The 26453-nt window shown below is 47.7% G+C and overlaps 1 protein-coding gene across 1 annotated transcript in view; it reads left to right on the forward strand.

The window, feature by feature from the left end:
• SATB2 (SATB homeobox 2) overlaps window positions 1-26453 on the forward strand; it is a 136515-nt gene that overhangs the window by 88661 nt on the left and 21401 nt on the right. The window contains exons 8-10 of the mRNA XM_056350123.1: window positions 5455-5667; window positions 10330-10485; window positions 22327-22524. Of these exons, the coding sequence (XP_056206098.1) occupies window positions 5455-5667; window positions 10330-10485; window positions 22327-22524 (567 nt within the window). The remainder of the gene's footprint in view (window positions 1-5454; window positions 5668-10329; window positions 10486-22326; window positions 22525-26453) is intronic.

Consider the following 26453-nt stretch of genomic DNA (forward strand, 5'->3'; position numbering starts at 1 on the left):
GTTTCTAAGAGACTTCCAGCATTTCTGCTTCATATCCTAGCTGGGATTAGGAAGAGATGCAAGGGTTGGAAACAAAGCAGTGAGCGTTTGAAAATGAGCTTGACTCCTAAGAAGGCTACAGGTACTTCATATAGAGGTCCTTGTTGAGTGCTGTATACTTGGAGACAGAGAAGTACTTTTTGAATTGTTGAATGTATCTTGTTCAGCCCAGAAGACAATATTGAAGGTGGGACCTGGAGTAAATGCAGAGAGGCGAAGAGATGTCATGGTAAAAGCCTGCCTTGATGGGCGAACACAGCAGGTGGAGACGCTTTATTTCCTTGAAGGGTTATGAGAAGTCAGCGCTTCTGCTGCAGAGCTGCCCGGGCTGACCTGCCTCCTCTAGCTTTCAGTTGCAAGAGCAGACAATTTCAAATATAAACAGTCATTCTAGCCCAGCAAAATCAAGTTTGTTGTTGTATGCTGAAGGTACAATTTCATTGTAGTTCAGGAGGAATGAGTAGCTAACCAGGGGTCCCCAAGTGCTGCCTGCCATGCTGGAAATGGGCCTCACGTGCTGAGCCGGGATGCTGAGACTGGGCAGGTTTACATCACTGATCGTTAAGATTCGGCTGTTGAATTTGAAGAAATCCCCACGTTTTCTGATCCTGACCAGAGTCACATCTATACCTCAGGGGAACAGAACAGTTTTTCTGTTGTGACTCAGTTACAAGTACTGGGCTGAAAGTACTTGGAACTTTAAGTATTACAGGAACAATATTTTTCTAGTATTTCAGCATTTTCTCTGTTGCTTTTGGCAATAGCTGAGGTATGGAGAGGCACAAGTAAACCCAAAGTATGAAAAAAGTGTTTGTGCTTTTTTAGTCTGTTACACATATAATCTCCTTATACAGAACAGAAGAACTGAGGTTTAGCACATTAGTTGGGTTTACTTAAATTTTTGCCTTGGCCAGCATTTTGATTGTCCAAAGCCTGTTTTGAACCTTGTTAACCTTAGTTCCTGCTCTCATCGACACATGGATTAGGTCTGTACGGGGGAGAGCACAGCTCCCATCCAAGTCATCAGACCTGGTGCATGTGGGGTCCTGGCCAGTGCTTGCAAGTCTCCTGATGGGCCTCATCCTTCTCCACTGGCAGGGTATCGGTGTCTGGGCTGCGCTCCGTCATGGCCACATCACACCCATCCGATTGCTATTGAAAAGCTCTGTTTGCAAAAGGGTGCTGTGTCCGGTCACTGGCAGTGCAGGCTGCTGTCCCCTGAGATCTCAGGGACACCCCCTCGGGGCCTGAGCCACAGCCCTTCAGGAGGAGGCAGAAGGGCTCTGCTCACCTTCTGTGGGCTTTGGTCAAGCCTTTGTGTTGGCCTTGAAGGGTGGGCAGGTGGTCCTTCGGGTGCAGGGGTCTGAGTAACGGTCACTGTGCATCCTGCTGCATTGTCTTGCAGAGCTGTTTGTCCCGGAATTCTGTAGCTAATGAGAATAGAAGAAATAAGTTCACAGACGGGGTTTCATAGGATGAGTGCCAAGCGAACCTCCATGACCATGACTTTGCTGGCTTGAAGGACTACATGGCAGCTAGTTTGAAAAAGCACTGTCAAAATTACTGCTACCTTAAATAGATCCAATGACTTTTTTATTTTGATTGGACATGTGCTCCTTTCTCCACTAGTGGTATTATTTTTTTAAAGTCAATTATGGGTCCAGTGTATAATTTTAAAAATGATGCAAGTTCCAAGGGTAAACCGAACTGTGCCTGCGCAGAGTCCTTGTCTCAGGGTGAGCACACGCCTCGTTTGCAAGCACAGCCTGTGTGAACATGAAACTTTTCATCAGTTGTCTCTTCAGCATCAGTTTTAAAAGTGATGTACAGGAGTGGAAAAACAAAGATATTATCAAGTGTCCTAAAACGTATCCTGAGAGCTGTGTTTGGTACAGAAGATCTGTTTGGCTATTAAAAATCGCTTTGAGACTTTCTAGTCCTTGAAGATCTTTTTTTAGGTTTGCAGAGTTGATTACTCTGCAAACTGCCAATTTTCTAAATTTTATTTTTTTTTTAATATGTGAGATGTAAGTAAGTCGGAATGAGCTAATTTAGCCAATGGAATTTTACAACAAATGTACGAATGCTGTGGGTTTCCCTCCCTCACCCCCTCCAGCAGAAACATAATTTGCAGAAATGAAAACAGTCCCTGGCTGGCTTTAGGGTTTTCTCAAAAATAGAAACAGTAGGGTTTGTCTGGCTGGGCCGGTTTCCTCACCACACACCTGGTGTATATCACTTTAAAAAGTACATTATGCCTCATTAAATTACAATTAAATGAAATCATGATCATTTGTTTTTCTGGAAGGAAGATGTTTTGCATATTGAAAGTCTAATTTGTTGCAGGTGACAAAAAGGCTGAACAGATTATTTAATATCACTTTATTTTTTATAATGTTGCTTGCTGGTTAGTTTGCATATACTTTGGTGGCTCAGATTTGCATTATTGTAAATGTTATTGCTGTCAAGATACTTCACTGTCCTACCCAATCACTCCGCTCTTTAGCCACTGTTGTTTACCAGTGTTGTTTATCTTTGGTTGCAGGAGGACATGAGGTTTTTCCCTCTTGAGTCAGTTTCCTTATTATCTGTCCTGCTCTTTGTGTGGTGCCTAAGCTGCCACGGCTCCTGGAGGAGCTGCAGAAAAACGCTCTTTGCAACCAGGTTTTCTGCCTGCGGGTTTGGAGGGGGCACGGGGAGCGGGGCACGGGGAGGTGCCCACATGAGGAGCTGAGGCTCCCAGCAGCAGTGTGTCCCCGTGGTTCAGCAGCGACGCAGAATTCTGCTGTGTCCCTGTGGTGGAGGTGAGACCTTCCTAGAAACAAGAGGCGCAGGCTGGGTTCAAAACCACTGCCTCTGCCCCATGATCAGCTCTTTCTGGTGATGGATCAGAGCCTGCAAGCACATTAGTGCCACAACCAAGCCACTTGTACCTGTGAGCCTCTGATTTACATAGGGAGTCAATGGCTGCACTGGAAAGTAATTGTTGGCATGCTTTCACATGTGTTTCTGCTCTCCATTTTTGAAATTAGACCATAAATTTAGCCAGGTTAAGATGGGAGGGAGAAAAAGCTGTCTTAAAGTCAGCTCCAGTAGCTTTCAGATACCTTCCTTTCAACCCAAACTCATGAATTTTTGAAGTTGATCTTTTCTTTTAGTAAAAAGTTACGTATCCTTTAAAAGACTTAGGAAATTAAGAATTTGAAGAATCTGTGGAACCAGTATTTAATTGATTTACTGCATTTGGAGAATTTTACACTGACTTTAAGGGAAAATTATAATAGGGACTTACTGTATCAATCTTGAAATTGCTCAAGTCATGGTTTCAGGCTTCTGTAATGTCCTTTGTCCAGCCTGTGAGCCTGGCAAACTTTGGAAAGCTTTTCAGAATGTCTCTAGCATCTCTAAGGGGTGGTGAGCCCTGCGGAAGAACCCAAGTATGAGCCTGCAGTTGCGTTGAGGTCGCAGAATGCCTGCGGCCAGCCCAGCGCTGCACCCGCCTCAGGCTCGTTCCAAGCACAGAGATTTTTCTCCAGCCGGCTTCTCCCGATCCCGTTTCTGACTGGAGGGTCTCACCACGGCTTCATTCCCAGCTCCAGTCCTCCTGGTAGCTACTCTGTTAATTGCAGGAAAATGTAATTCAGACTGTCTTAGCTTGGTGATGTAGATAGGAGCTGAAGAGATGGAGCGGTGTGCAGCCTACCTTCAGGTTGTGCGGAGCTTATTTTGAGCACTTCTGGTATCAACACTGCTGAAGTAGAGTTTTCATCTGTGTGTTTTAATGTAGGTGTTTCATAGCAGATAGCAGATAAATGCAGATACAGATACACTGTTGGCTGGTCTGGTTGGTTTTGTCGGGAAGCCTGCTAAATAAGATCAATAGATACTGAAAACGTCGGCGCTGGGTTAATTGGCCAACACAGGGGCAGTGTATTAGCAAGGCTTTTTGGAGGAGACTCTTGATATGGAAGAAGATAAACTAAGACTGAACATCACAGGGGTTTGACTACCTGGTTGCTTTTTGGTAACATTTTTCTTACAAGAGAGGAGTTAGCCGTGACTGTATTCCTGAGGCAGCTTGCCTCGCTCATGGCTGTAAGGACCTGCAGAAGGCTCCTGTCGGCAGGGGCGGCCAGACCGCGCCTGGGTGCTGCCGTCTCCCCTCGCACGCGGCGCTGGGTGTTGCTCCTTGCAGCAGCGGGTCGAGGTGAGCCCTCCGAGCTCCGGCTGGCACTGTACGGGGCTGCTGTGGCCAGCGTTCCTGGCAGCCGCGGTGCAGAGCCCTGGGCTGCGGCAGGAGGGAAGAAGGGTGTTGGACTGCTCAGGGAAACGTGGTGGCGGAATAGCCTTCCGAAATAACGAGCCTCTGAGCACCATTTCCTGGGATATAAGTAGTCTTGATGGGCAGAGGTGATCCCTCTCTGCTTCTATCGGAGACCAGTGCATTTAAACATCTGTAGTTCAGGAAGTGGCTGTTACTGCCTTTTGGAGCAAAATGCACATTTGTGAAGTGTCAGATGGGGGGGTGGACACGCTGTGTCCCAGTAGCTTCTGTAGGCCCTGATCCAGGCTTGTGTGTTGTGCCTTTAACTTCTAGATAACCTGTGGAACTGTTGAGTGCATAGTTATGCATGAATTTAATCCCATAGTTAGATTTAAACCTCTCCTAATGACGTTTTCATCTCTCCAATGTTTTTTTTTCCTCTTCCTGTTTTTTTGGAAGTGCAGTGCTGGTTACCTCCTGGAATAGCGGCTTTTGTAAAAACTAGATGAATGTGGTCTTCATTCATGGTTGCAATGTGAAGCCTGTGATAAGAGGTGTGAAAAAACGGGTTAAATTCCTAAAGCTAGATTCTAAGGGTTTATTATTGCTCCATTTGTCTCCTCTCAGAAATGACTGTCCAAACCAAAGTGAAAGGACTGCAACATCAAAAACCAGCCAAACGTTTTTCTTTATAAACCTCCTGCACTGTTTAAATGTCGAAACTAAATTTACCAACCTTGGCAGATTTGTCAAAGATGAAGAGGATTGCCAAGTGTTCCCAGCTTCAAGTAAAAAGAGAGAGAGAGAGAGATGTATCAGCTCCTAAAATATTTGCAGCAAGCACCTGGTGATAACTGCAATTTCTTCTACCCAGTGTACCTACCTTCCTATCCAGCATCTCCATACTCAGAAGCTTATTACGGTGCCAGAATAGGACAGTCCCAAAATAAAAACCTCAGCCCCCAGAAAGACAAACTCTTCCCTACAAAATATCCACTCTGGGAGAGCCCATGAGATCTGATGTAGGTTCTCAGTATTGCAACCCAGCTGGTTTACACTAACACAAATTTAAAAAAAACAACAAACACAAACCAACACATGACTGAGCTTTTTTTTTTTTTTTTTTCCTTGTTGTAAATTTTTTGAACCAGGGCTTGTTGTCAGAGATCCTGCGTAAAGAAGAAGACCCTAGGACAGCTTCCCAGTCCCTCTTGGTAAACTTAAGGGCAATGCAGAATTTTCTCAACTTGCCCGACTCGGAGCGGGATCGTATCTATCAGGACGAGAGAGAGAGGAGTATGAACCCCAACGTGAGCATGGTGTCTTCAGCTGCCAGCAGCCCAAGCTCCTCCAGAACCCCCCAGGTAAGATGTGATCCCTCGTTACCTGTTTGTTGTGTAGATTAGTCCAGGGAAGGGGTTCCTCTCCACCCTTCCCCTCTCTGTTGCTGTTCTTGCACAGATAGGTTGTGGAAATCCTTTTGTAAGGTTTTGGAGCAGCTGCTAAGAGACATTTAGTGGATTTCAGCAAGAGAATGTGATGGTGATTCTAGCTTTAATCACTTCCATAAATGCAAACAAAAGTGTAACGCCTGAAAGAGTGCATGTGGGCATTACTTACAGGCTGTTGATATATGTCCACTAAATGCCTATTGCAGAATATATTGCAGAAAGCACACGTAACCTTTGATCTGTGTACGTTACATTCTGCAGAACGCAGAGGAGCTTTCTGGGCTTGTGGAGAGGTTCATATACGTTTCAGTAAAAAGTGTGTAGTGAACAGAGGTCAACAGTGAATTAGACAGGCGTTGCTAGAAATCAGTGTGCTCTGTACTCTGCATAGGAAATCTCAGTCCTTGAGTTAGAGGTTTACATGAGTAATTATTTGAGGTACAGAAAGCAGTGATGGGCAGGGTGCTGGGAAGGAAGATGATGCTTTTACAGCTCCAAACCAGCTGTCATCTCATTGACTTCACTGCACGTGTTTATTAACGTGCTGTTGCCACCCACGTCCCTGGGTAGGTTGTTCCTTTGCGCTAAGAAAGAGCATCCACATACTACACTGCAGTAGTCATTCCCCCCCTTTTACCAGACAGCCTGCAGTCGCAGACATATACCCTGAAAAAGCAAGGGTGCTTGCACAGAGGTGATGATTTAACTCTTGTCATGACATTTGCCTAACTTGAGTTTGAAATTTCTAACTGTGCAGACACGACAGGTCAGTTCTTGCTCTTCTCTTGATCTTTGGTAAGTGAGCCCGTGTAAAGCTCCTGCTTTGGTGCTTTCACAGTCATGTAGCTGCAAAATCTCAGGCTGCGTTAGCCATGCTTAGAATAGTATTACTGAGCACTTCTCATACTGCATTCTGTAGCCATAGCTGCTGAAGATAAGGAAGCGTCAGGGGTGAGGGAGGCATAGTTTTACATGCACACTGATCGTCCTTAAGGAAGGTGTGTTGGTGTTGTAAAAATGGTTGAGCTTGTTCAGTTTAACCCAGGCGTTTGGGTGCACTTCACCACAAGACACAATGTAAAGAACCGTTTTCACTGAAAGCAAGTATATCCAGCCAACACAAATTTGACACTGAATTTTTATTACATGGGAAACTCATTGTATACCTCTTACCTTTTTTAGTTACCTTTCAAAGAAATCAAAATTATAGAGGGAACTCTTTCAATGTTTAAGTAATGTATCCACTTTTTGCATTTGTATTTATTCATGAAAGAATTAGCTTGCTCCTACTTACATTTATTGCAATATATTTTGCAACTAGAATCAAATAGCAGAATGAAATGGAGAGTTTTGATGCAATTTGGTGAGAATAAAAATCGGGTCTCTTGCCCCATCTTGTTCCTCTGTTGCAGTATGACATTTTCCCATGTTCTAGCCATAGCTATATAGTCATAGCTAGAACATTGTCTAATATAATGGAAATTTTGCCTGTCTTTTAAAAAGGTAAACGTTACTAGAAAACTGTACTCCAGAAGTATAAAGCAGCCCATTCTTGCCTTATTTCAACTTGAAGAATCCAGTAGAATATTGCAAGGTTTTTAATCAGCAAAAGCAACGCAACAAAGGTTTGCATACCCAGTGCTCGCCTTGTGCCCGCTGGATAACATTTCCCCAGTCCTCAGAGGGCCAGCACCAGTCAGCACAGGTGCTGTTTTGACAACTTGGACACCTCTGCAAATGAGGCTGCTTCCCAGCTCCCGGGCAGGCAGCACTGCTACTGCGCTTCCCCATATGCCCAGTATTAGTTCTGACGAGACAAATGCTGCCCTCGTGTGCAGCGCAGTGATTCGCGGCAGCATCGCCTCCCTAGGCAGGTATGTTACCTACCCTGGCGCAGGGTGCTTTGGGCCAGCAGCAGTAGGAGCCGTACCATCCTTTCAGGAATTCTGTTAGGGTGCCAGAGAAGTTGATGGAATGGCATTTGGAAATGTGGTTTCCATAGATACCAATCTCCTGCAGCAGTACTTCTGCAATGATGCTGGAGTGGGCAGGGTAGGAGGAGGGCACTGGTTGATAGCTGTGGAAGGGCTGGGCGTGCTGTGGGGCAGGCGTGCTGCAGCTGTAAGGGCACGCCAAGTAACACGGCTTGGCTCTCCCCAGCTCAGAGCCATCTGCAAGCCCCCCTCGCAGTGGGTGCCCTGCTCGGGACCTCCCCGAGGTGGAAGCAGCAGCTTGATCTGGCACACGAGCGTGGGTGCTGTGGGAAGGGGCTCTGAGCTGCGAGGGGGTGTTGTGTGTGAGCGGAGGGCCAGCAGTAACAGCTGGGTTTCGCTGCTCTGGCACATTTGTTTCTTGTTTTTTGCCCCGGTGTTTGCAGCAAGACATTTCAATCGTAGCAAACTCCTTAATATCAAGACCAGTTTTGAATCTAGGCCTCTTAACATAAAATATTTTATTTTCGAGACTGTGATGTTTTGGTTTGGTACTTGCCCTTCCTATCTCAGTGATTCCATATGAAACGGTGCAGGGCAGGCTTTTTTCTGATGTGTGGCTGTGGAGCTAGCAGTGTAGGAGACCCATGCAGGATGGAGTTATATTTTAAATCTTTCTTTGACATGCTAAGTTTGTTCTCGGGATCTCAGGCCTCCGTAACAGCCCTTGAGGCTGTGGTGACCTCGGCTGTTGTGCTAACCAAAGGCTCCAGCGACTGGGAAGGCTTTTTGTAATACCCGTCAAAGCACTGCAGGGTCTTTGGTAAAATGAAGCTCCATTAAATGAGTCCTGACAGACTTGGGCAGTCCTCTTCCTTCCCGTGATCTCTGTTTTCTGACGTTTCCCACAGTCTAACTCTCACCAGTCTGTGAACGTTGGATTTCAGAGCACGGTGGTGTCCCTGTTGGTCCATCCACCGGGCCGTACCCTGCCCGTGGTCCCGGCCTGTGGGTGGTGGTGGGCTTGGGCTGGGGGGCTGCCTGGGCACAGGGGGTGGCCGGAGTAGGCGCAGCAAACCCCTGGTCCCTTTCTGCGTGGGTCCTGCCCATGACAGGCAGGGAACAAGCCCAGAGCAGTGCCTGGTGAGCTGCGGCGCTGGGCGAGGGAGACCGTGCAGGTCGGTTAAAGCTTTATCTGGAAGCAGAAGGAAGAGTGATTAGTCTAGATTGTTGTCTTGATTGGATTTTGGCTCTGTTATTAATGTGGCCTTTGGTACAAAAAAGACATTAGGGAGAGGAAGATTTGGAGGACAGCAAAACAGAAGGAGGAGTTAAGAAGGCTTGGTTTTGCCTACTTAACCTTCCCATTAACAAACAGGCATTTGGGCATGTCTGCCTAGTTAAAAGTTAACAACAGGTGTACTCCAGCAGGCTTCAACTCTGGCACAAGAACAGGAGCCAGCTGAGGTTTGTAATCGGGCCAGATACCTGAATGCCACCAGGGTTTACGGGAGGTTGGGGTCTCTTGGGAACCATGAGCTCTGCCACCTGGGTTGCTTCGTTTGCTAAGACCTTTACGTCTCAAGAGGAAACACAGATTTATATCAATAACCTACATGTGTCCCTTAAAAGGTGTATGGGGTACAGTGGTCAGCCCTGGTGTCTCTCCTCTTTGAGCTCAGGAAAGCAGATGAGATCTGTCTCTCTGAGGGGCGACGGGTGCCAGGAGCACTTGGCGAGCATCACACGGCCCTCGCTCCCTTGCCTGCTAAGGCGCTCCGGGGACCGCCGTGGCCAAGGGGCTTTAAAATAAAAGTTGTGTAGCAACCTGCTGAACTCTACTGATAGAAGCCTTGTCAGGGTAGCCCAGCCTGGGGGAAGTACTGGCAGCATGCGTTACTGTCCTTCATTTGTCACAGAAGCTGATGGGAAATCATTCAATTAAAAGGAGTGCAGCGGAATACACAAAATCTCAATATGAGTTTAGGAGAATGAGGGCAGCAGATCAAAGGCATGCCAAAGCCCAGCTTTATGAAGTGTTTTTTTTGTTTTTTTTTTTCTTCATTTTGACTGATTTCCTAGGTGAAATTAGGTGACTGTCTGGCTAGCATAATGATGATAAGGCTGGGAAACCATACATACTCAAATGACATACATATAGTTTTAATAAAGGATGAGGGAGACTTGAGGGAGTGCATTAAATTGAGTAATAATTTATTATTTAGAGACCTCTACCCATTTACTCATTTTTTCTGGGAGAATTGGCTCTTCCTCCAAGGTGTAGGCCACTTTTAGAGAGGGGGAGAAAGCAGAGGCTGGTGCCACAGTAGCTGGCTGGCAAAGCCACCCCCAGTGCCTGCCTGCAGCCGAGTAGCCCCGGCTACCTGTCCTGTTGGTAAGCTGCTCAGTAAACACGCTGGGAGAGGGAGAGGGGGAGAGTTGACAGGGCCTTGCATGTCCTATAGGAATGCACTGCAATTATTTCCAATCACAATTAACCTGATTAGAATAATGGACAGGAAGTGTCCCTCTGTAGCTAATGCAGTTTGGCATCAGCTGACTGAAATCCTTTGATAATTTCTGCACAGATGGCTGGGCTGAAAGCAGCACTTTTTTAATTATTATTTTCATGGTCTCTTGGTAGGCCAAAACCTCGACACCAACAACAGACCTCCCCATTAAGGCGGACGGCGCCAGCGTCAACATCACAGCTGCCATTTATGACGAGATCCAACAGGAGATGAAAAGGGCCAAGGTGTCTCAAGCTCTGTTTGCCAAAGTGGCTGCCAATAAAAGTCAGGTGAGTGGTAGAGGGGGTTTCGTTGTTGTGGGGCTTCTCGGGGTTCTGTTTTTAAAGCAAACTCTGGGGTTGGAACTAGACCCATATCCTCCTCCCACCAATAAAAATACATCTGTTCCTACAATAATAATAATCCTCATCTCTGGGGAACCTGTCCTGTTTTTGGCTTTTGCCTGCTTAAGTGGTTTCCTTTTCCCTTTTAAAATAGGCTGAGGAGAGGATCAGCTCACAGCCAAGCTTTTTCTCCCCTTTCATACTAACACACGTGTCTTGTCCCACTTGTGGTATATAACTTACGCCTCTGTTAGTGGGACAAGGACCTTTCAAAATGATGGTATCCTTCTCGTTTGGCAGGTAAAGAAATTGTTTTCTTAAGTGATTAACTGAGGGAAGGCAGTGGGAAACCGCATATTAGGCAGGTGTTTCCTCTTTTTTTTTTGCGTGTTGTATGTGCTGCATACAGTATTGGCCATGTGAGTAATTCACATCAGATCGAGTCATTTTTTACAAAAAGGCATGAAAGGGCACTGCAGTGAGTTCTGGATTAATTTCTACCTTGGGTGTAAAAAATACATGTGGGCAAACCCAGGTCAGGGTGAATTTCTTGAAGAGAATCCATTAATTTAAAATTTTCATCCAACTCTTAAAAAAAATATAATGCACCAGAAGGGATTATGTGGAAAGGAGGACAGATGGAATTTTTTGTAGGAAGGGCAGCAAGTGGATTGTGGACCATTGGAAGGAATTGTTTACTCAGTGAAAAGGGCTGCCTCTGATCCTGGATGAAATTACTCTATTGTGCTGGAAGAGGGCATCAATATGCACGCAAAAATGTGCAAATGTGTCTGTGACGATGAGGGAGTGGGATAGAAGTACCTAGATGCATGCGCTCTGCAAAAGACATACTTCCCTGTCCTCTGTCCAGGGAAACAACATCGTAGTCATTAAAATAGATGTAAAATACGAGGGTGAAAGGCATACGAACAAAGCATCAAAGGCTGTTGGAGCACATGGGAGAGCCTTGTCCTTGTTACAGGTATTTGTGCCTTGGTGTGTGGTGGTCTGGTTCCTTTTCCTTTCCTCATTTAATCACTTATTTTCTTTGCCTTTTGCTTTCTCTTGTCAGGGTACAGGGGTTACAGTCCCCAACCCCTCTACCCCCCAACAAAATCCCAGGCACAGTATGAAATACATAAAAGGAAAATACCATGGAACCCTCTAAAACTGTTAAATGCATAAAAATCTCATGTACCACATGGCAAAATATAATGAGAACTGGAGCTGTTAAACGAATAAAGCTGTTAAAAGCATAATGCCACTTGGCACAACTACTGTGCATTTAACGGTTTTCCACTGTGTAATAAATGACATATGTGGTAAACGTGCAGTAAATATAAAAACTGCACAATTGATTTTGCAAACGTGCCCCTTATTCTTTACTCCATGCAGATATCAAAGTTCCACCCAGAATCCGGACTGGACAGCTTTTAATAAGGAGTGTTTAACACAGACTGAATGCCAGCCTCTCTGAGGTTTGGCTTAAAATTGCCTGCAAGCTTCCTGTCATTATACCCAGAGGCTTCTTGAAATAGAGAGGGACTGAACCACCCAACAATAATTTGGGTGGCTCGCCAGCTTGAGTGTGCTTCTCTGGCAGCGTTGCACACCAGCGCCCAAACAAAAATAAGCTCTGTAGTCATTCACGTGGAAAAAGAACAGGGCAGATTTTGAAAGCCAGATGCAAAAGGTTAAGAACAGTATCCACAAACGTTATTGTTTAAAGCAAAGTTACTGCACATAAAGGTTTTGTTTCTTCAGCAGCAGCAGCGAGTAAAGAAGTGTTTCTAAGGCTGATGTTTCTTTTGTCTCACAGCCCTGCCAAAGCAATACTGGCTCCCTGGGATGACCCAGCATTCGCCATGCTGAGATGTCATAGCGCTCTGCTGGAGCATGAAAGTGGTTTATGGGGGCACTGGAAGGCAGGGACAGAAAAGCCATAGCCAGGAACCATAGCGCTACGGGGCCTCCCCCTGCCCCAAAGCCCACCTGCGTGCCCGTACCCCGGCTAGGCTTGCTGCGCCTGCGGTGTCCCACCGCTGGCCGGGGTGTGCCAAAAGCAAGGGCACAGGAGGAGTGCCAAAAGCAAGGGCACAGCTGCTTGAGTCGGAGAGAGCCATGGGCAGGGTGGGGTGGTCGGCACGTCGCCTTAGGGTCTAGCTTGTCTGAAAAGCGGCGGTGGGGCTTTCCCAGCGCTTTGTGCAGGCCCCTTGTGCCAGCCGTGGGCATTTCTGGTGAAGATGCTGCTGATTTCAGCCGCTGCATTACATGGTGGGAAGCACTCATTGAACACTGCCCGTGTTTGCAGAAGAGAGAGTTTGAAAGAGGGGAAAAAAGAGCTAGTCTGAGGGTTTGCTTGGACTCTCCGCCAAGGTTCGTTCACTTGCTGTTCTCCACAGGCCTGGCTTGCGTTGCCTTGGCTTCCTCTATTATTCCCTCACCCCAGACTACTGAGAGGCTTCCAGTTTGCTAACAAGGCATGTGTTATGTTGGGCGCTGCTGTTCTGTCAACAGCAATCCACGGTGCTGTGAGATCTTCACAGTTTTAGCAGCCAGTGAATCTCCGACAGGGCTGTTTTGACATTTTATACGCAGGGCTGTATGTCATGTACCCAAGAGAGCATCCACAGCCAATGGAGGCCTCATCTCATCTTCTGTCTTCGTACAGGAAGAGTGGTACCCACTGAGAGCAGTTATTGCAAGCGGCATCATCTACTGGTGGAGTTAATTGACCTCTAATTTAACAAGTAGCCATCTTTATTCTTAAGTCATGGCAGTCTCAGTTCAGCAACTAAAGGGAAGGGCAGCTGCTAGAAACTGAGGTTGCAAATCACAGAGCTCACAAGTCAACATAAATGCAAGGAACAGGAGCTCACGGAGGTACCAAGGTGGTACGGTGAGACTTCTTTAATGGAATCCGCCTTCAAAAAGATCTCGAGCCATTCATTTTAGACATTGACTTACTCATCACTTGCTTACCTTAATATGCATTTTACTCCTTGCAACTTCTGTCTAGACATTTTTAGTCTGGTTTGTGAAGTGCTGTGTGTCCCTTTGTATTTTTGAAGGCAGCAGGAGCTGAGGGGCTCAATGCCCTCCAAACACAGCATCCAAAGCTGTCATCCTGTTTCAGCTGCCAGCTGTTAGTGATGTACCCACTGGACAGCGTGCTTCTCTGGGGATGCCGCCTGCTGGCGTCCTTTGTCCTTTAAATGGCTAAACCTGGGACCTGTGTTACCGCGTTGGGAGTGTTTCTGACTGTGGCTGGAATGCCAGGATTTGGTTTCCAGTCTGCACTTTGGGCTCTCCTGGTTATATTTAATTCACAAGGAGATGGGTTTCTGCTGCGCCATGTCAGAGCAGTTCGAGTGGCCTGTGTGTCTCCAGAGCTGGATGGTGGGGCGGGCAGAGACTTTGGCCTTGGGTTGCTGCAGGGTTGGATTGTCAGCTGTGAGTATTGGCTTCTGTATCCAGTTCTGCAGCTGCTCTACAGTACGACTTCAGGAAAACCATTTCCCCTGTGACTGTGTGCCAGTGCTTCCGCAGTACTGTGCAGCAGCATCACCCCTGTGCTGTGCTGTGCTCAGCAGACTTTTTTTCTTAGTCTGTGCGAAATGAGTTTAGGAATATAGTTCTGCTCATAATAAACAGTCGCTATCAAAATAAATAGTGGATGTAGCTGGCTGGAGCACTTGTTGGCAGTCTGAGGGAGGACAGGGTTTGTATGAACATGGAGACCAAACTTCCCACAGTTGTCCCAGGGCAGGAGACTCTCCGCAGTCAGGCGGAGGCAGCACAGGGAAGCAGGGCACGTGCTGCTGGGAATCTGCCCTGGCCAGGGCAAATGGAAGATTTTGACCCTCACCAGTCCAGTGAAAACAGAAAGTAAACCCTTGAAATTGAAATTCTTCCTAGGGACTGGCACCACAGTAAAGCAAGAGAGACCCCATGGAGCAACATTTGCAAAACTGTTAAGCTGGCAAAGCTCCGTCTCTGGTTTGTATCCTTGCCATGTTTAAAAATGAACAAATAAAACATAAACTTGACCGGGGGTTAGAGGCCGGGGGCAGAAAAGGCTTTCAGTTGAGGCCCTTCAGGTTAAGACAAACCCAGGACTGTGGATGGAAATCATGACGACGGTTCCTCGCCTTCAGTCTGACTTTCCCTGTTTATGTTTCCCTGCCTCATTGCCAGGGTTGGCCGGGAGGCTGTTCTCTGGCCAGGGTGGGTGTGAGCCCCACAGTAGGAGACCACGCTGGATGGGACTCGGCACCACGGCCACCTGCCTTGTGCCCTCACCTCCAAGACGGATATACAGAGGAATAAGCAGCATCGCTCTAAGGCAGCGTTAGCTCTAGATACCCCATATGTTGTCTCTTGTTGTCTCTTTCCTTCCCAACTTACATTCCCGTGTACTCATTTGATGTGATGGGATGCCTTCTCTCCCCCTTTTAGCCTGTAATGGGTATTTTCTGTGCCCTTGAACTACTTAGTTTCCAGTGATGGTGAACAACAGCTAGAAAAAACAGCTGATGGTGATGATGTGTAATGTGTACAGTGTATGCAGACGGGGCACTCGTACTGCTGTAGTATCTTGGTGCCTGTATGATGTTGTGAATCTCTACAGCTGGGGCATATCCCTTGTGCTGATATTTTGATGTTTTTATTATATATGGTTATGTTTGGAGGAAATACAGAAAGGCATTACTCTCCTTGATTGAACTTAAAAATATCTTCGAAGTACCTTTGGACATTAGCTTCTTTTTTACAAGCTTCTGTATGCAGTCACGGTGTCACCCCTATCCAGGACAAGCTCAAGGAGTGACCCCGTGTGAACCTTGTGAGGTTGAACAAGTGCAGGATCCAGCACCTGGGCTGGGGCAAGCCCTGGTACCAGTACAGGCTGGGGAATTAAGGGACTGAGAGCAGCCCTGCTGAGATGGACTTGGTGGTACTGGTGGATGCACAGCTGGACATGAGCCGGCAATGTGCATTTGCAGTCCAGAAAACCAACCGTATCCTGGGCTGCGTCACCACCTGCGTCACCAGCAGGTCGAGGGACAGCATTCTGCCCTTGTGCTCGGCTCTGGTGAGACCCCACCTGCAGTGCTGCGTCCAGCTCTGGGGTCCTTAGCATGGGAAAGACATGGACCTGTTGGAGTGGGTCCAGAGGAGGCCACAAAAATGATCAGAGGGCTGGAGCACCTCTCCCATGCAGAAAGGCTGAGAGTTGGGGTTGTTCAGGCTGGAGAAGTGGAGAAGAGATGGCTCAGGGGAGACCTTAGAGCAGCCTCCTGGTACCTGAAAGGGGCTGGCAAGAAAGCTGGAGAGAGGGGGTTTTTTTGTTTGTTTGTTTTTTACAAGGGCATGTGGTGGTGGGACAAGGGGGAATGGCTTTAAACTAAAAGTGGGTAGATTTAGGTTAAATATAAGGAAGAAATTCTTCACGGTGAGGGCGGCGAGGCGCTGGCACAGGCTGGCCAGAGCAGCTGTGGGTGCCCCGTCCCTGGGAGGGTTCAAGGCCAGGCTGGACGGGGCTGGGAGCACCCTGCTCTAGCAGAAGGTCTCCCTGCCCAGGGCAGGGGGTGGGACTAGGTGGTCTTTAAGGTCCCTTCTGACCCAAGTGGCTCGACGGTTCTGTGGCAGCCCCCACTGCAGCATGCTAGCCTCTCAGCGGCTGAGGGAAGCAGGGACACTTGTGGAGCTGGGGCTTTGCACAGGGAGTCCTTGGCAGACCTGGGAGCTGCTGGTGGGCTGGTTGCCCTAACCACAAGCCCACACTTCCTCTCCAGTGCGGGGAGAAGCGAGCTGGAACTTGGCACGCTGGAAAATATCCTCAGTGCACAGCATCCTTCCCAGGCCAAGAGCCATAAGGAGGCTTGGTGTTCCCATGGATCTACGATACATCAGGGTTCGCGTACCTCATTCATCTTTCTGTATCGTTTGGTGTTTTATAAAGCTGGTGAGAAACTTGCCCTCATGGAAGTGCTTTGCGTTTTGACTTGAATTTTTTGGGAAGGAAAAGTACTGAGCCTTTCAGAAAATCCAGGCTATTGAGTGATTAACCTTGAACTGTATCAAAATGCTCCCAGTAAAGCTTCTCAGGTTCAGTCCCCCTCCCCCGGCCCTCATCAAGAATTCATTGAAGCCATGACAGAACTCTCCATTACAGTTAGTCTTTTATCCATTTCAGCTTTCTTGATTAGGTTATCTTGAATCATTAGGGGGTTTATTTATTTTAATAGACACTTATTGGATTCATGGAAAGAGAGTTTGGCGACTAAGAAACAAGAGCTGAATATTATCTGGCTCATTTCGCACTGCAGAGAGTCCCAAACTGAGCAGAGGGAGGGGAGGCTGAGGAAGTTTGTCTGGAGGACTCCTGGGATCCTGTGTGCAGAGGGAGCTTTCTCTGGGGAGCACAGCATTTCGCTCCTCATCTTAAAAGACTTGCGTCAATCATTGCTGCTTTTTTTCCCTTTTGTCACATATGTTGACATTTTCTGCACTGATGATGTGGGTGAGGAAGTGGCCTTTTACATTTATTTTTGAGATTTATTCCTGAATCACTCTTACTAAAAACTCTTCGTTTGCCTACTCATGCTTTCACTGGAGACCCTAGAAAATGTCAGCGCAGAAAGCTCTCGGTATTAGTAGTATTGTTATTATTAATTTCAGTGGAAGTGCGGGCAAGCACAAGGTCAGTTCAGTTGCGGTTCTGTTGGGGCGCGAGGTGCCTTGTGGCCTGGCCTGAGCAGAGGGGCTGCCTGTGACCGAGCCGCATGGGCACCCCGCCGCCACCTCCTGCGGTGGCTTTCGGCAGAGATGCTGCTCCAAGCGTAAGCGCCGGCCCGTAGCCCCAGCGTGACAGAGCCTGACCTCCTCCCTCATGCCTTCGTGCCCTCCACCAGGAATTTTGTCCTTGGCTGACGGCAGGTTGGCAGGTCTGCAGGAGGCAGTCTGGGGGGGCCAGGCGTTGGTGCCTGTCTCCCCTGAGCGCTGGGAAACCCGACCTGGCGGCAGCCTGGTGCCTCTGGCTGCTGGAGCAGCCTCCCCTGCTCCGGGGTGAGTCTGGCAAGAGTGGAAGGGTCACGGTGCTGCGGCGGGCGGAGGGGTAAGTGGCAGAAAACACGGCTCACGGCTGCTGCACCAGCCAGCCGCCCCCCGGGGGGCTTGAGCGCACCCAGGCTAATGCTCCGGTGTAGTAAGCGCGCTGTTTCTTTAACAGCATAAAAGCACAATGGGAATGGCTGGCTTCCTGCAGATTTTTGTTGTTGTTTGCTTAGCTATGTGGAAATGTATTTGATTAGGAGACAGAGAGAGAGGTTAAAAATAGGACATTAATATGATATTATTTATTTTATCAAATAAAATGCGTAGAAAATGTTTATCTTGTCTCATGAGAACAACAAAAATAGAGGCTAGTGCTTTTCTGCAGCTCTCTCTTAATGAGCTGAATTGGGCTGCATTCTCGATGCCTCTAGAAGTTTTGGGGTGAAATGAAGGAGGATTTGAGCAGCATTCCTTGTAACCACAAGCACTGGGTGTGCCTGGCTGTGGAGCCAAAAGCATCGTTTAATTGTGCTGGTTTTCCTCCTCTTATTTTTAATGGAAGACATTCCCATTTGAGAACCTTAGAAGCCGAGGTTAAGGGCTGGATTCTGCCCCCCATACTGACACCGGTGCACATCAAACTTTCCTGGTAACTCTGTGGCCGACAGCTGAGGGGGCTGTTTGTGCAGTGGAGCGAGACTTGCGATGTGCCGGGGAGGCAGGACCAGAAAGGCAGCGTACCACAGATCTGGGGACGGATGTGTTACTTGCTAGGTTTTTAGAAGGCGTTCACAGAAGTTGAATTTGCTTGTAATGCAGTGAGCTCAGATGTTGTGGATGAGTGGGGGAAAAGGTGGTGAGAGAACATCTCCTTCTTCGCTTTTCCTTCTCCGTGCCAATAAATGTAGCTATAGATGAAAATTCACTGTGAATGGCTGTAGCTCCAAGAATTTCTGTATGTTAGCATTTCTTAAATGAAATCATTCTCCTGGAAAGCTCTGTGTAACATACACAGACCCAAAGAAATAAATAAAAGAAAATAAAAAAAATTGCAACCAAAAAACCCCAAGTTGAGATTTTTAACAGAAAAAGGAGATTTGCATATTAATAATTCATGAGTTCTCATTGAACATGCACGAAGAAACGGTGCTATTCAATAGAGAATACTGTCATCTGTCACTGTTTTATTTGACATTTACACTTTTTTTTTTTTTTTTTTTTTTGCCTGGTACTGCAAAACTTTCTTGGACGGCATGCTAAGATTATTTAAATAAATAATTAAAAAAAATCCAACGCAGACTTTTCATCTGTGCATGGGGAAGGCGGTTACTTGCAATCATAAAGAACGTGTGAGTAAGCCGCAGCGCTGTGCTTTCTCACGTATTCACCGAAACTATCGCTTAATAAGTGGCCCCATAGATGGGTAGATAGGGTCTTGAATGGATGGGTGCGAGCATGAATGATTGAATAAATAAAGGGAAGGATCGGAAAAGAGCAGTGAAAGGACAGATTTGATGCAGGTAAGTATACACATGCAGACAGTGGGTACACGCGTGCGTGTGTGTGGGGGTGGTGAGCAAATATTGGCTGTTGTGAAGAAAGCTGCCACAAATACACTGCCATTGCCGATGCAAAAATAAATATTTATAAATGGTGTTGGGGGAGATCCAGTCCTGCACAATGTGAGACAATACAGGACATTTAGTACAATGACAATTCTGAGTTAGGCGCACCTTGCAATTTCTTGCTAATATTAGACTCATGAAAATCTTTCTGCTCTGTAGGTTAGTTATTATTTATAAAAATCACAGAACCAGCTGATACATTCATAAGCTAATTATTGTAGCAGCTGGGTACACATGGTGCAATATGTCTGAGGCTGTGAAGTATCACAGATTTCTTGGGGCCTGCTGTGGTGGGGGTGTGCTGTTGAAGGCTAGATCCCTTAATCTGATCAGCCAAGCAAATACTTTGTGGGGAAACTGGATTAATATCTCTCTAAATACCACGGATGTGCTTCACCTTCAGAACCAGGCTCCTTTAAACGTGCCATTAGCTTATGTCCTTTGGGAAACAGAGAAGTTCTCAGGTGTCCTCAGGACGGCGGGGTCTTTGCCTGGTGCCTCCCTTTGCCAGAAATTAATTTGGTTTGCTCATGTCTGCACACATGGTCACACTGCAGTCTAATCTTTTCCCTAATAGCTCCAAGGTCAGGACCTTGCATGTTGCCAGGCAAATTGAGCGCTATCCTTCTTAAAGACTAATGGCAGCGAGCGCCTAGTCTGTAATGAGGCCTGTAGTGTTGCTCTAAGTGATTGTAATGAGTGCTGATTATAACAGGGCAGATAAATCAAAATGCAGCAGTGGCCGTCGGGCTAGCCAGTCCGGCTCTGGGCAGGGGAGGTGGCCCCGGGGCCGAGCGGTCCCTGGGTGTCACACAGCCGTCCTGCCCGGGCTGGCCCCGCGCGGGGCTCTGTGTGTGCGCTCTGCTGCAGGGCTGCTCTCCCGCTGCAGCATCCCTTGGGAGGCGTTACGCGTACCTGCCGGGACGTCTGGGAGAGTTCACTCCGAGACTTAACTCAGGTCACTGAGAACAGGGAGAAACGAGAGTTTATTTTTTTCCACAGATGGTTTATTTCCTGTTCCAAAAATTATTCCCTTTGTATGGAGTAACCCCTGAGAAAACACTGTGGAGCCGGGCGATTTCTTCCTGTCTTTTCTCTAAAAGAAAGTTGTGGGTGATTTCTGAACAGAGGAAAGGAAAGGAGGAGAAACGAGGGCGAAGGATGTGGCCAAGCCGCATTAAAATGCAGACACACCTGGCTGAGAGATTACCCAAATACCAGTTAAAACACTTTGAAAATATAATACAAATTTCCACCCCACCCCGCCCCAAGTAAATGATTAGATCGCTTGTTTTCATCCTTGCCCCCCCACCCCCCCCACCCCTCCTAGTTTATTGCAAGAAAGGATCAGGTCTGCACAAATGTGGCCTCTCACTTGTAAAAACAAGGCAGTGTTGTGTTACAGATTAGTTTATAAATCCCTGGTGGCTTCACAGTTCAGTGCCTACAGCTGCTGCAGATGGGCCTGGGTTTTTGTCTCTTCGCTGTGCTGCAGCCGGCAGTTGAAGGAGAAAATGGAATGATCAGGTTATTAACATGTAGGCCGTGAGGAAGAGGCTGCACAATGAGAACAGCTGGTGTTGGTGTCTTGGCTGATGCAGCGGAGATAATCAAATCTTGCCTTTTTTGGGGGGGTGAAGGCAGAAGACACAGTGGAGAGTGAGACAAATAATGGCTTACGATATTATATACGGGGTTTAGAGTGCACAGTAGAAGTTGTCAATGGCTTACAAGTTGTTACACAAAAAAGCAATACCAAAAAACCCCTGCACGGACTGGAATTGAACCTGGCTGTGCTGCTTGCTTTAGGCGCTGTTAGAAGAATGCAGTTTTGGCTACTTCTCATACCGAATGGCTTTAACATTGATCAAGCTATCTTTTAGGTATTGTAAGGTGCCTGTCAAAACGGTGTCAAAATGCTGAGCTGTAGTTTGAAAATGATGGGTTATAAAGCTACTAGGTAAAATATTTTGACAGGAGTCAGTAAGGCGTGTTGACAGCATCCTCAGCATTATCTTCTCATATTCTGTCATTTGCATCGCGTCTCCTGCGCGCAGGCACGGAGGGGAGCCACTGGCTGTGTCCCTAGCCCTGGCAGGCACAGCCGCAGCCACCATCCCTGCTGTACCTGCCGGGGATGCTGGGTCACCGCCAGTCACACTCGGCGCGCTTGGGGCTGTCCTCGTCTTAACCGCCATCGCCACGGTGCTGGCCGCGTGGCTTGGTGTCACAGAGCTGCTTCCTCTCCCTGCCAGGGGTCTGAGCTCTCGGCCCCCATGGAGAGATCCTCCAGCATTCCATACGATGCTAATTTTTTGATGGCATTTCAAACGAACCTCAAAACAATATAGCGGGAATAAAACCTGCTATTATTGCAATGTGTAGTTGCAGTAATACTACATTATTATTGTATTATCATACATACAATGGTAGGTATTGTCATTAGCATCACCTCCGCCTAGATCGCCCTAGCAACTTCTGCAGAATGCGGTTCGCTGCTTTCATACTAAATACTAGAGGATTCCCTTTCTGTGAGGTTGTACCTTCCAAGTGGCCATTGGATTATTTAAAGCTGTCAAATTTTAGTGGGGTTGGGAGCTGGGAGAGCCAGTGCAACATATTGACAGCGGACCAGAGGTCTTTACTTAGTAGTATCTTCTTTTGAGCGTTTTCAGTAGTGGTTGAAGGGCTGGTCCTGCAGCTGCAGCCCTTAGCATGCAGGTTGTTAGCCAGCCTCGGGATGGGATGAAGAAGTAAAGGGGCTCTGAAACGGAGGTGAAGTTGTGCCTTTATTTCAAAGTTGTATTCTATAGGAAGAGTATTTATATCCAAGCATTTTAAACATGGTGTGGTTATGACAGGGGGCAAGATGCTGTGCTTCCTGGTTCCTGTTAAGCACTGTGGGTTGTTTCTGTTTCTCCAGCTTGCAGGAAATAAAATACATCACGGATTTGAGAGCAAAGGGCGGCACCTGAGGGTATGGGGTTCTGTGTGAGATGAGAGCAGCAAACTTTGCAGCGTAGGGCTTTTAAGTCCAGCTGACCTTCCACTGACACCTGGCTCCTTGGTGCTCGGTGAATTAACTATGCTGACCTTACCTCTGCAGGGCTGGCTGTGTGAGCTGCTTCGCTGGAAAGAAAACCCCAGCCCTGAAAACCGCACCCTTTGGGAGAACCTCTGCACCATCCGCCGCTTCCTGAACCTTCCCCAGCACGAGAGGGATGTGATCTATGAGGAAGAGTCCAGACATCATCACAGCGAGCGTATGCAGCACGTTGTCCAGCTCACTCCTGAGCCCGTGCAGGTCAGAGCGCTAATTTCCTTCTCGGGGTGTCTGCGGGAGAACAGCATGCTCGGGTAACACGGGAGTTCTGAAGAGTGTAACATGGGGAAGTGCTTAAAAGTACTTCTAAAGTTACTGTGGTGAGCATTTTGTGGGGAACAGGTCTTCGTTTCACAGCCTCCTTAGGATTGTTTTTCTCGTCTATACAGTCTTGGTGACTAGTACAAATTTTTGGTTTGTACACCCTTGTTCTGTCCTTCTCTCAGGTCTTAACAGAATGAGTAGTAGATAGATACAAGTATGTGTAGGGCAAAGAAAGTGAAAATACCATGAGACTTCTTATCTTTGCAGTTCCAGCTTCAGTCAGAAGGGAAAATCAGCCTTAAGGGTATTCCTAATAACTAGCCATGCATGCCACAAAGCCAAACATCTGCAGATGGTCAAGAGAGGCTCAGGAGATATTTTTTCAATCTCAAAAGCTCAGGCGACACCTTCCACAGCAGACCTTCCTTTTGGATTGCTGCTGGCACTCAGTTCACCTGATTCTCATTGATTGTCACCTGATTCCATTCACCTGTTCCCGTTGTGTGACCACTCTCGGAGAGCTGTCAGTACCACGTTTCTCTGATAGTCTCACACTTCCTCTTCCCTCTGCTCTTCCCATTGTCGTTTGATGGTGGCTTGCACCTCTTGCTGTGAACTTTGGCATTCAGCCTCTATTCTTTGTCGCTGCTCTTACTCTGCTACTGCTAGCACTGCTGCCAGCTATGTAGTCACCTTTTCTCAGAGGCAGGAGGGTTTTCTGTCTTGTTTCTGCGCCTTCTGAAACGTGTTGGTCTCACCCAGATGAGTTACTGCCTAGTTCAATCTCCTTTGTCTCTTCTGCTGCTGACTTCCTCCTTGCTTTCCATTTGGCCTTCACCTGGAAGAAAAAAGGTGTTTTTTGGCGTTCAGGTTCTTGGAGCTATAAAGCAGGGGAAGTAATCTGAGCAATTAACGTTGCAAGTTTTGTCTTCTGTGTTGCCAAAAATTTGTGGGATCTTGGAGGCAATGAGCTACAAAAGGGTGAAAGGCCAAGCTGACATGTGGGAAGACAACTAGAGCTGCGTAGTTTTGGACATACTAACCTAGTTCTGGTGCCCACAGCAAGTAGGAATATCCTCTAAGGGACAGTTTGAAGAAAAAGTTTCCCTGAGCTCCTGTGGGTGACCTTGATGATTAGCCTACTTGCCAAAGCCTTCTGCACATCACTTTTCAGTGTTGTGCAGGTTGGCTCTTGTGAGTGACACGTTACACTGCATTGGAATGAAATGCATTTGTATTTGTCAGCAAGTTACAAAGCCATGGATTAATTATTTATTACAGTCAAAATATGAAAAATGAAGAAAAATAAATGGAACCAGCTGGCAACTACGTACAGCAAAACTCTGGAGACCCTGGTATACAGTTGATAACAGTAGGCTTGTGTTTTGGGGGTGCTGCATTCTAAAGCCATGTTTGCCCATCCAAAAACCCCAGTAGGTTTCCGAGTGGCACGCTACCAGTGCGAGACACAGGAGGCTTGCTGTCCACCTGCTCCCTACTGTCAAAAGATACCCTGCACCAAGCGATTTTTGTGTAGTTTTTAGTCTCTGGGAGTTGCATTGTTTCAAGCAGCGAGGTTTGTTTCTTGGCTTTGCTGCAAGGGTCACTATTAGGTAATTAGACGTGAAGAATCAATGACAGCAGCCAGAGATGTAAAGCTGAGGTCCTCACACTTGCAGCCATTGGAGATTTTGTGACACTTTACATAAGGGTAGGGGTCTTGGGCCCCACTCCTGGCCGAACTCCAGGCCAAGTAATTACATTCTGCCTATCTGAAATTCCCCCTGTAGTGTCAAGTGGGAAAGCAGCTCTCATTTCCTGCTCAAAGCGGCAGCGGGTGCGGGATGTCTGCCACGGTGCCTGGCTGTGTTTTAGCAGGGGATGGAAACATCCAAGGGCTGCAGTCACTGACTGACTTTGCTTTGCAGGCTTTGCTAGTGGAAGGTACACTGTAAGTCAAGCCCTTACCTGCAGCCTTGATGTCAAGATGACAGTCCTTTGAAGAAGGTACAAGCAGCCGCGCTGTGAATAGCAGCAGGTGCAGTACTGTAACACCAGAGCGGGCAGGAGGCTCTTAGCTCTGCTCGCTCTCTGCCCCCCGCCTCATCTTTCTCTCTGCTGTGATGGATTTGACGTGTGTTCGGTAACTTGTGTCTGATGCTTGAGTCTGCTGCTCTTCCAGCTGTGAGACTGGGCGGGAGAGCCTGAGAACAGACTGCCTCGCGCTGCTGCCAGAGCTCCCTGCCACCACGATCGGGCCCTCTCTGGGCCGGGGACACCCCTCTGTCAGTCTGAAGGACTTGGAAGAAATTCCTGGCAGTCGTCACAAGAGGCATAGAATCATAGAACAATTCAGGATTTAAGTTGGAAAAGACCTTTAAGATCATCAAGTCCAGCTGTTCACACAGCACTGCCCAGCCCACCGCTCAGCCGTGACCAGGCAAAAGATAAATTTCAGCGTTTTCACTGGTGTGGCTTCTTGGAAACGGCGGAGATTTCACTGTGATGGGTTTTGTGTAGTTCCTTTGCCGATGACAGGGTTGGGCACACCTTTGGTGAGGGGGTGACCCCAGGGCCGGGGATGGTTTCTGCCCTCTGACGGCAAGGAGTGCGCAGTGGGGCAGCTGTAGTGCTGTAGAAGATGAGCTGGACGCAACTTGTCTCTTGATCTTTAAGGAATTGTTTCTTCTGTGGCAGGTTCTTGCCCTCTGTTCGGTATTAGTAGCCTGTACCTCACTGTTTAGCTTTAGGTTCAGGGCTTTAAAAGGAAACGTTTTCATTTTTTCTCTGTTCCAGTAGATTTTTCCCATCAGCCGTGTATTAATCCATTTAATCAAATATTTTCCTGTTTTTGAAATGAAAAATGTCTATAGTGGAAGCTGAGTGCACAAGAAATTCCTCCCTGCACACTTGATTTATTTGTTATTGTGCTGAGGAGTCATAAAATGTGAGCCCTGTGGAGCTCTGTGACATGGCTGTGTTCTCTGGCAGCGTCGGCTGTGACCATGCGGATGTGCCGGAGTGCCGATTTTCCTTCACATGCTGGTTGCAGAGCGCACGCTACACCTACATGTTGCTGTGTACGCAGGCTGAGCTTGCCGCAGCCACTCACGTGGGTTTTAAGGAAATTCAGGCGTGCGCTAAGGAAGGGGCTCTTCCTCCCGCCCGCCCTGTGCAGTGCAGTGTGATCACGGCGGGCTGCGGCAGGACTAGGGAAAAGAACTGGGAGGCTCTTGCCAGCTGGGCACAGCAAGGTCAGCACCTCTGATTTACGGAGTGCCTGCGGGCTCCTGGGGGGTGGGAGGGTGTGCTGGAAAGCATTACTGTATGTTTTCCCTGTTCTCTCCTCTTCCGCCACCATCAGACGTGGTGGTAGAATCTTTGATCTGGCCTGGCCTGGCTTTCGTGGAGTTCTTGGGACAGCCCGCGTGCCAAGTAGTCACTCAGCAGCAAGCAGCCCTCGCGCTTCGGCGTTTGGCGTCCTGCTCTGCAGAGGTGAGCGCACCCGGGCTGACTTTCTGTCCCTCGCTAAATCCCACCGTTCCCAGGCTGTGCGGTGGCGTGGGACCTCTCGGAAGTGTTAATGCCGAGAAGTGCCTGCAGCCGCTGCCCGTTGCCAGCCGGGGATTTGGTGTTTGCTACAGACATGTTGGGACATAGGAAATCTAATTTCTCTCCCTTCTCCTACTATTCGTCTGCTGTGTCAAGGTGACCACACCAGAGAATAACTGTCTTGCCTTGCACTTCAGTACAGTGCTAATTCGTTGTTAATTGCTGGGGCAGAGAAACCTGACTCAGCTGGGAGGATGATGAATCAGGCTGTTGTCTCTGGAGTGTCAGGGTGGATAAGCCAGTTCTCTGGAGCG

This window comes from Falco biarmicus, chromosome 8 (assembly GCF_023638135.1).
Source record: "Falco biarmicus isolate bFalBia1 chromosome 8, bFalBia1.pri, whole genome shotgun sequence".
NCBI classification, from domain to species: domain Eukaryota; kingdom Metazoa; phylum Chordata; class Aves; order Falconiformes; family Falconidae; genus Falco; species Falco biarmicus.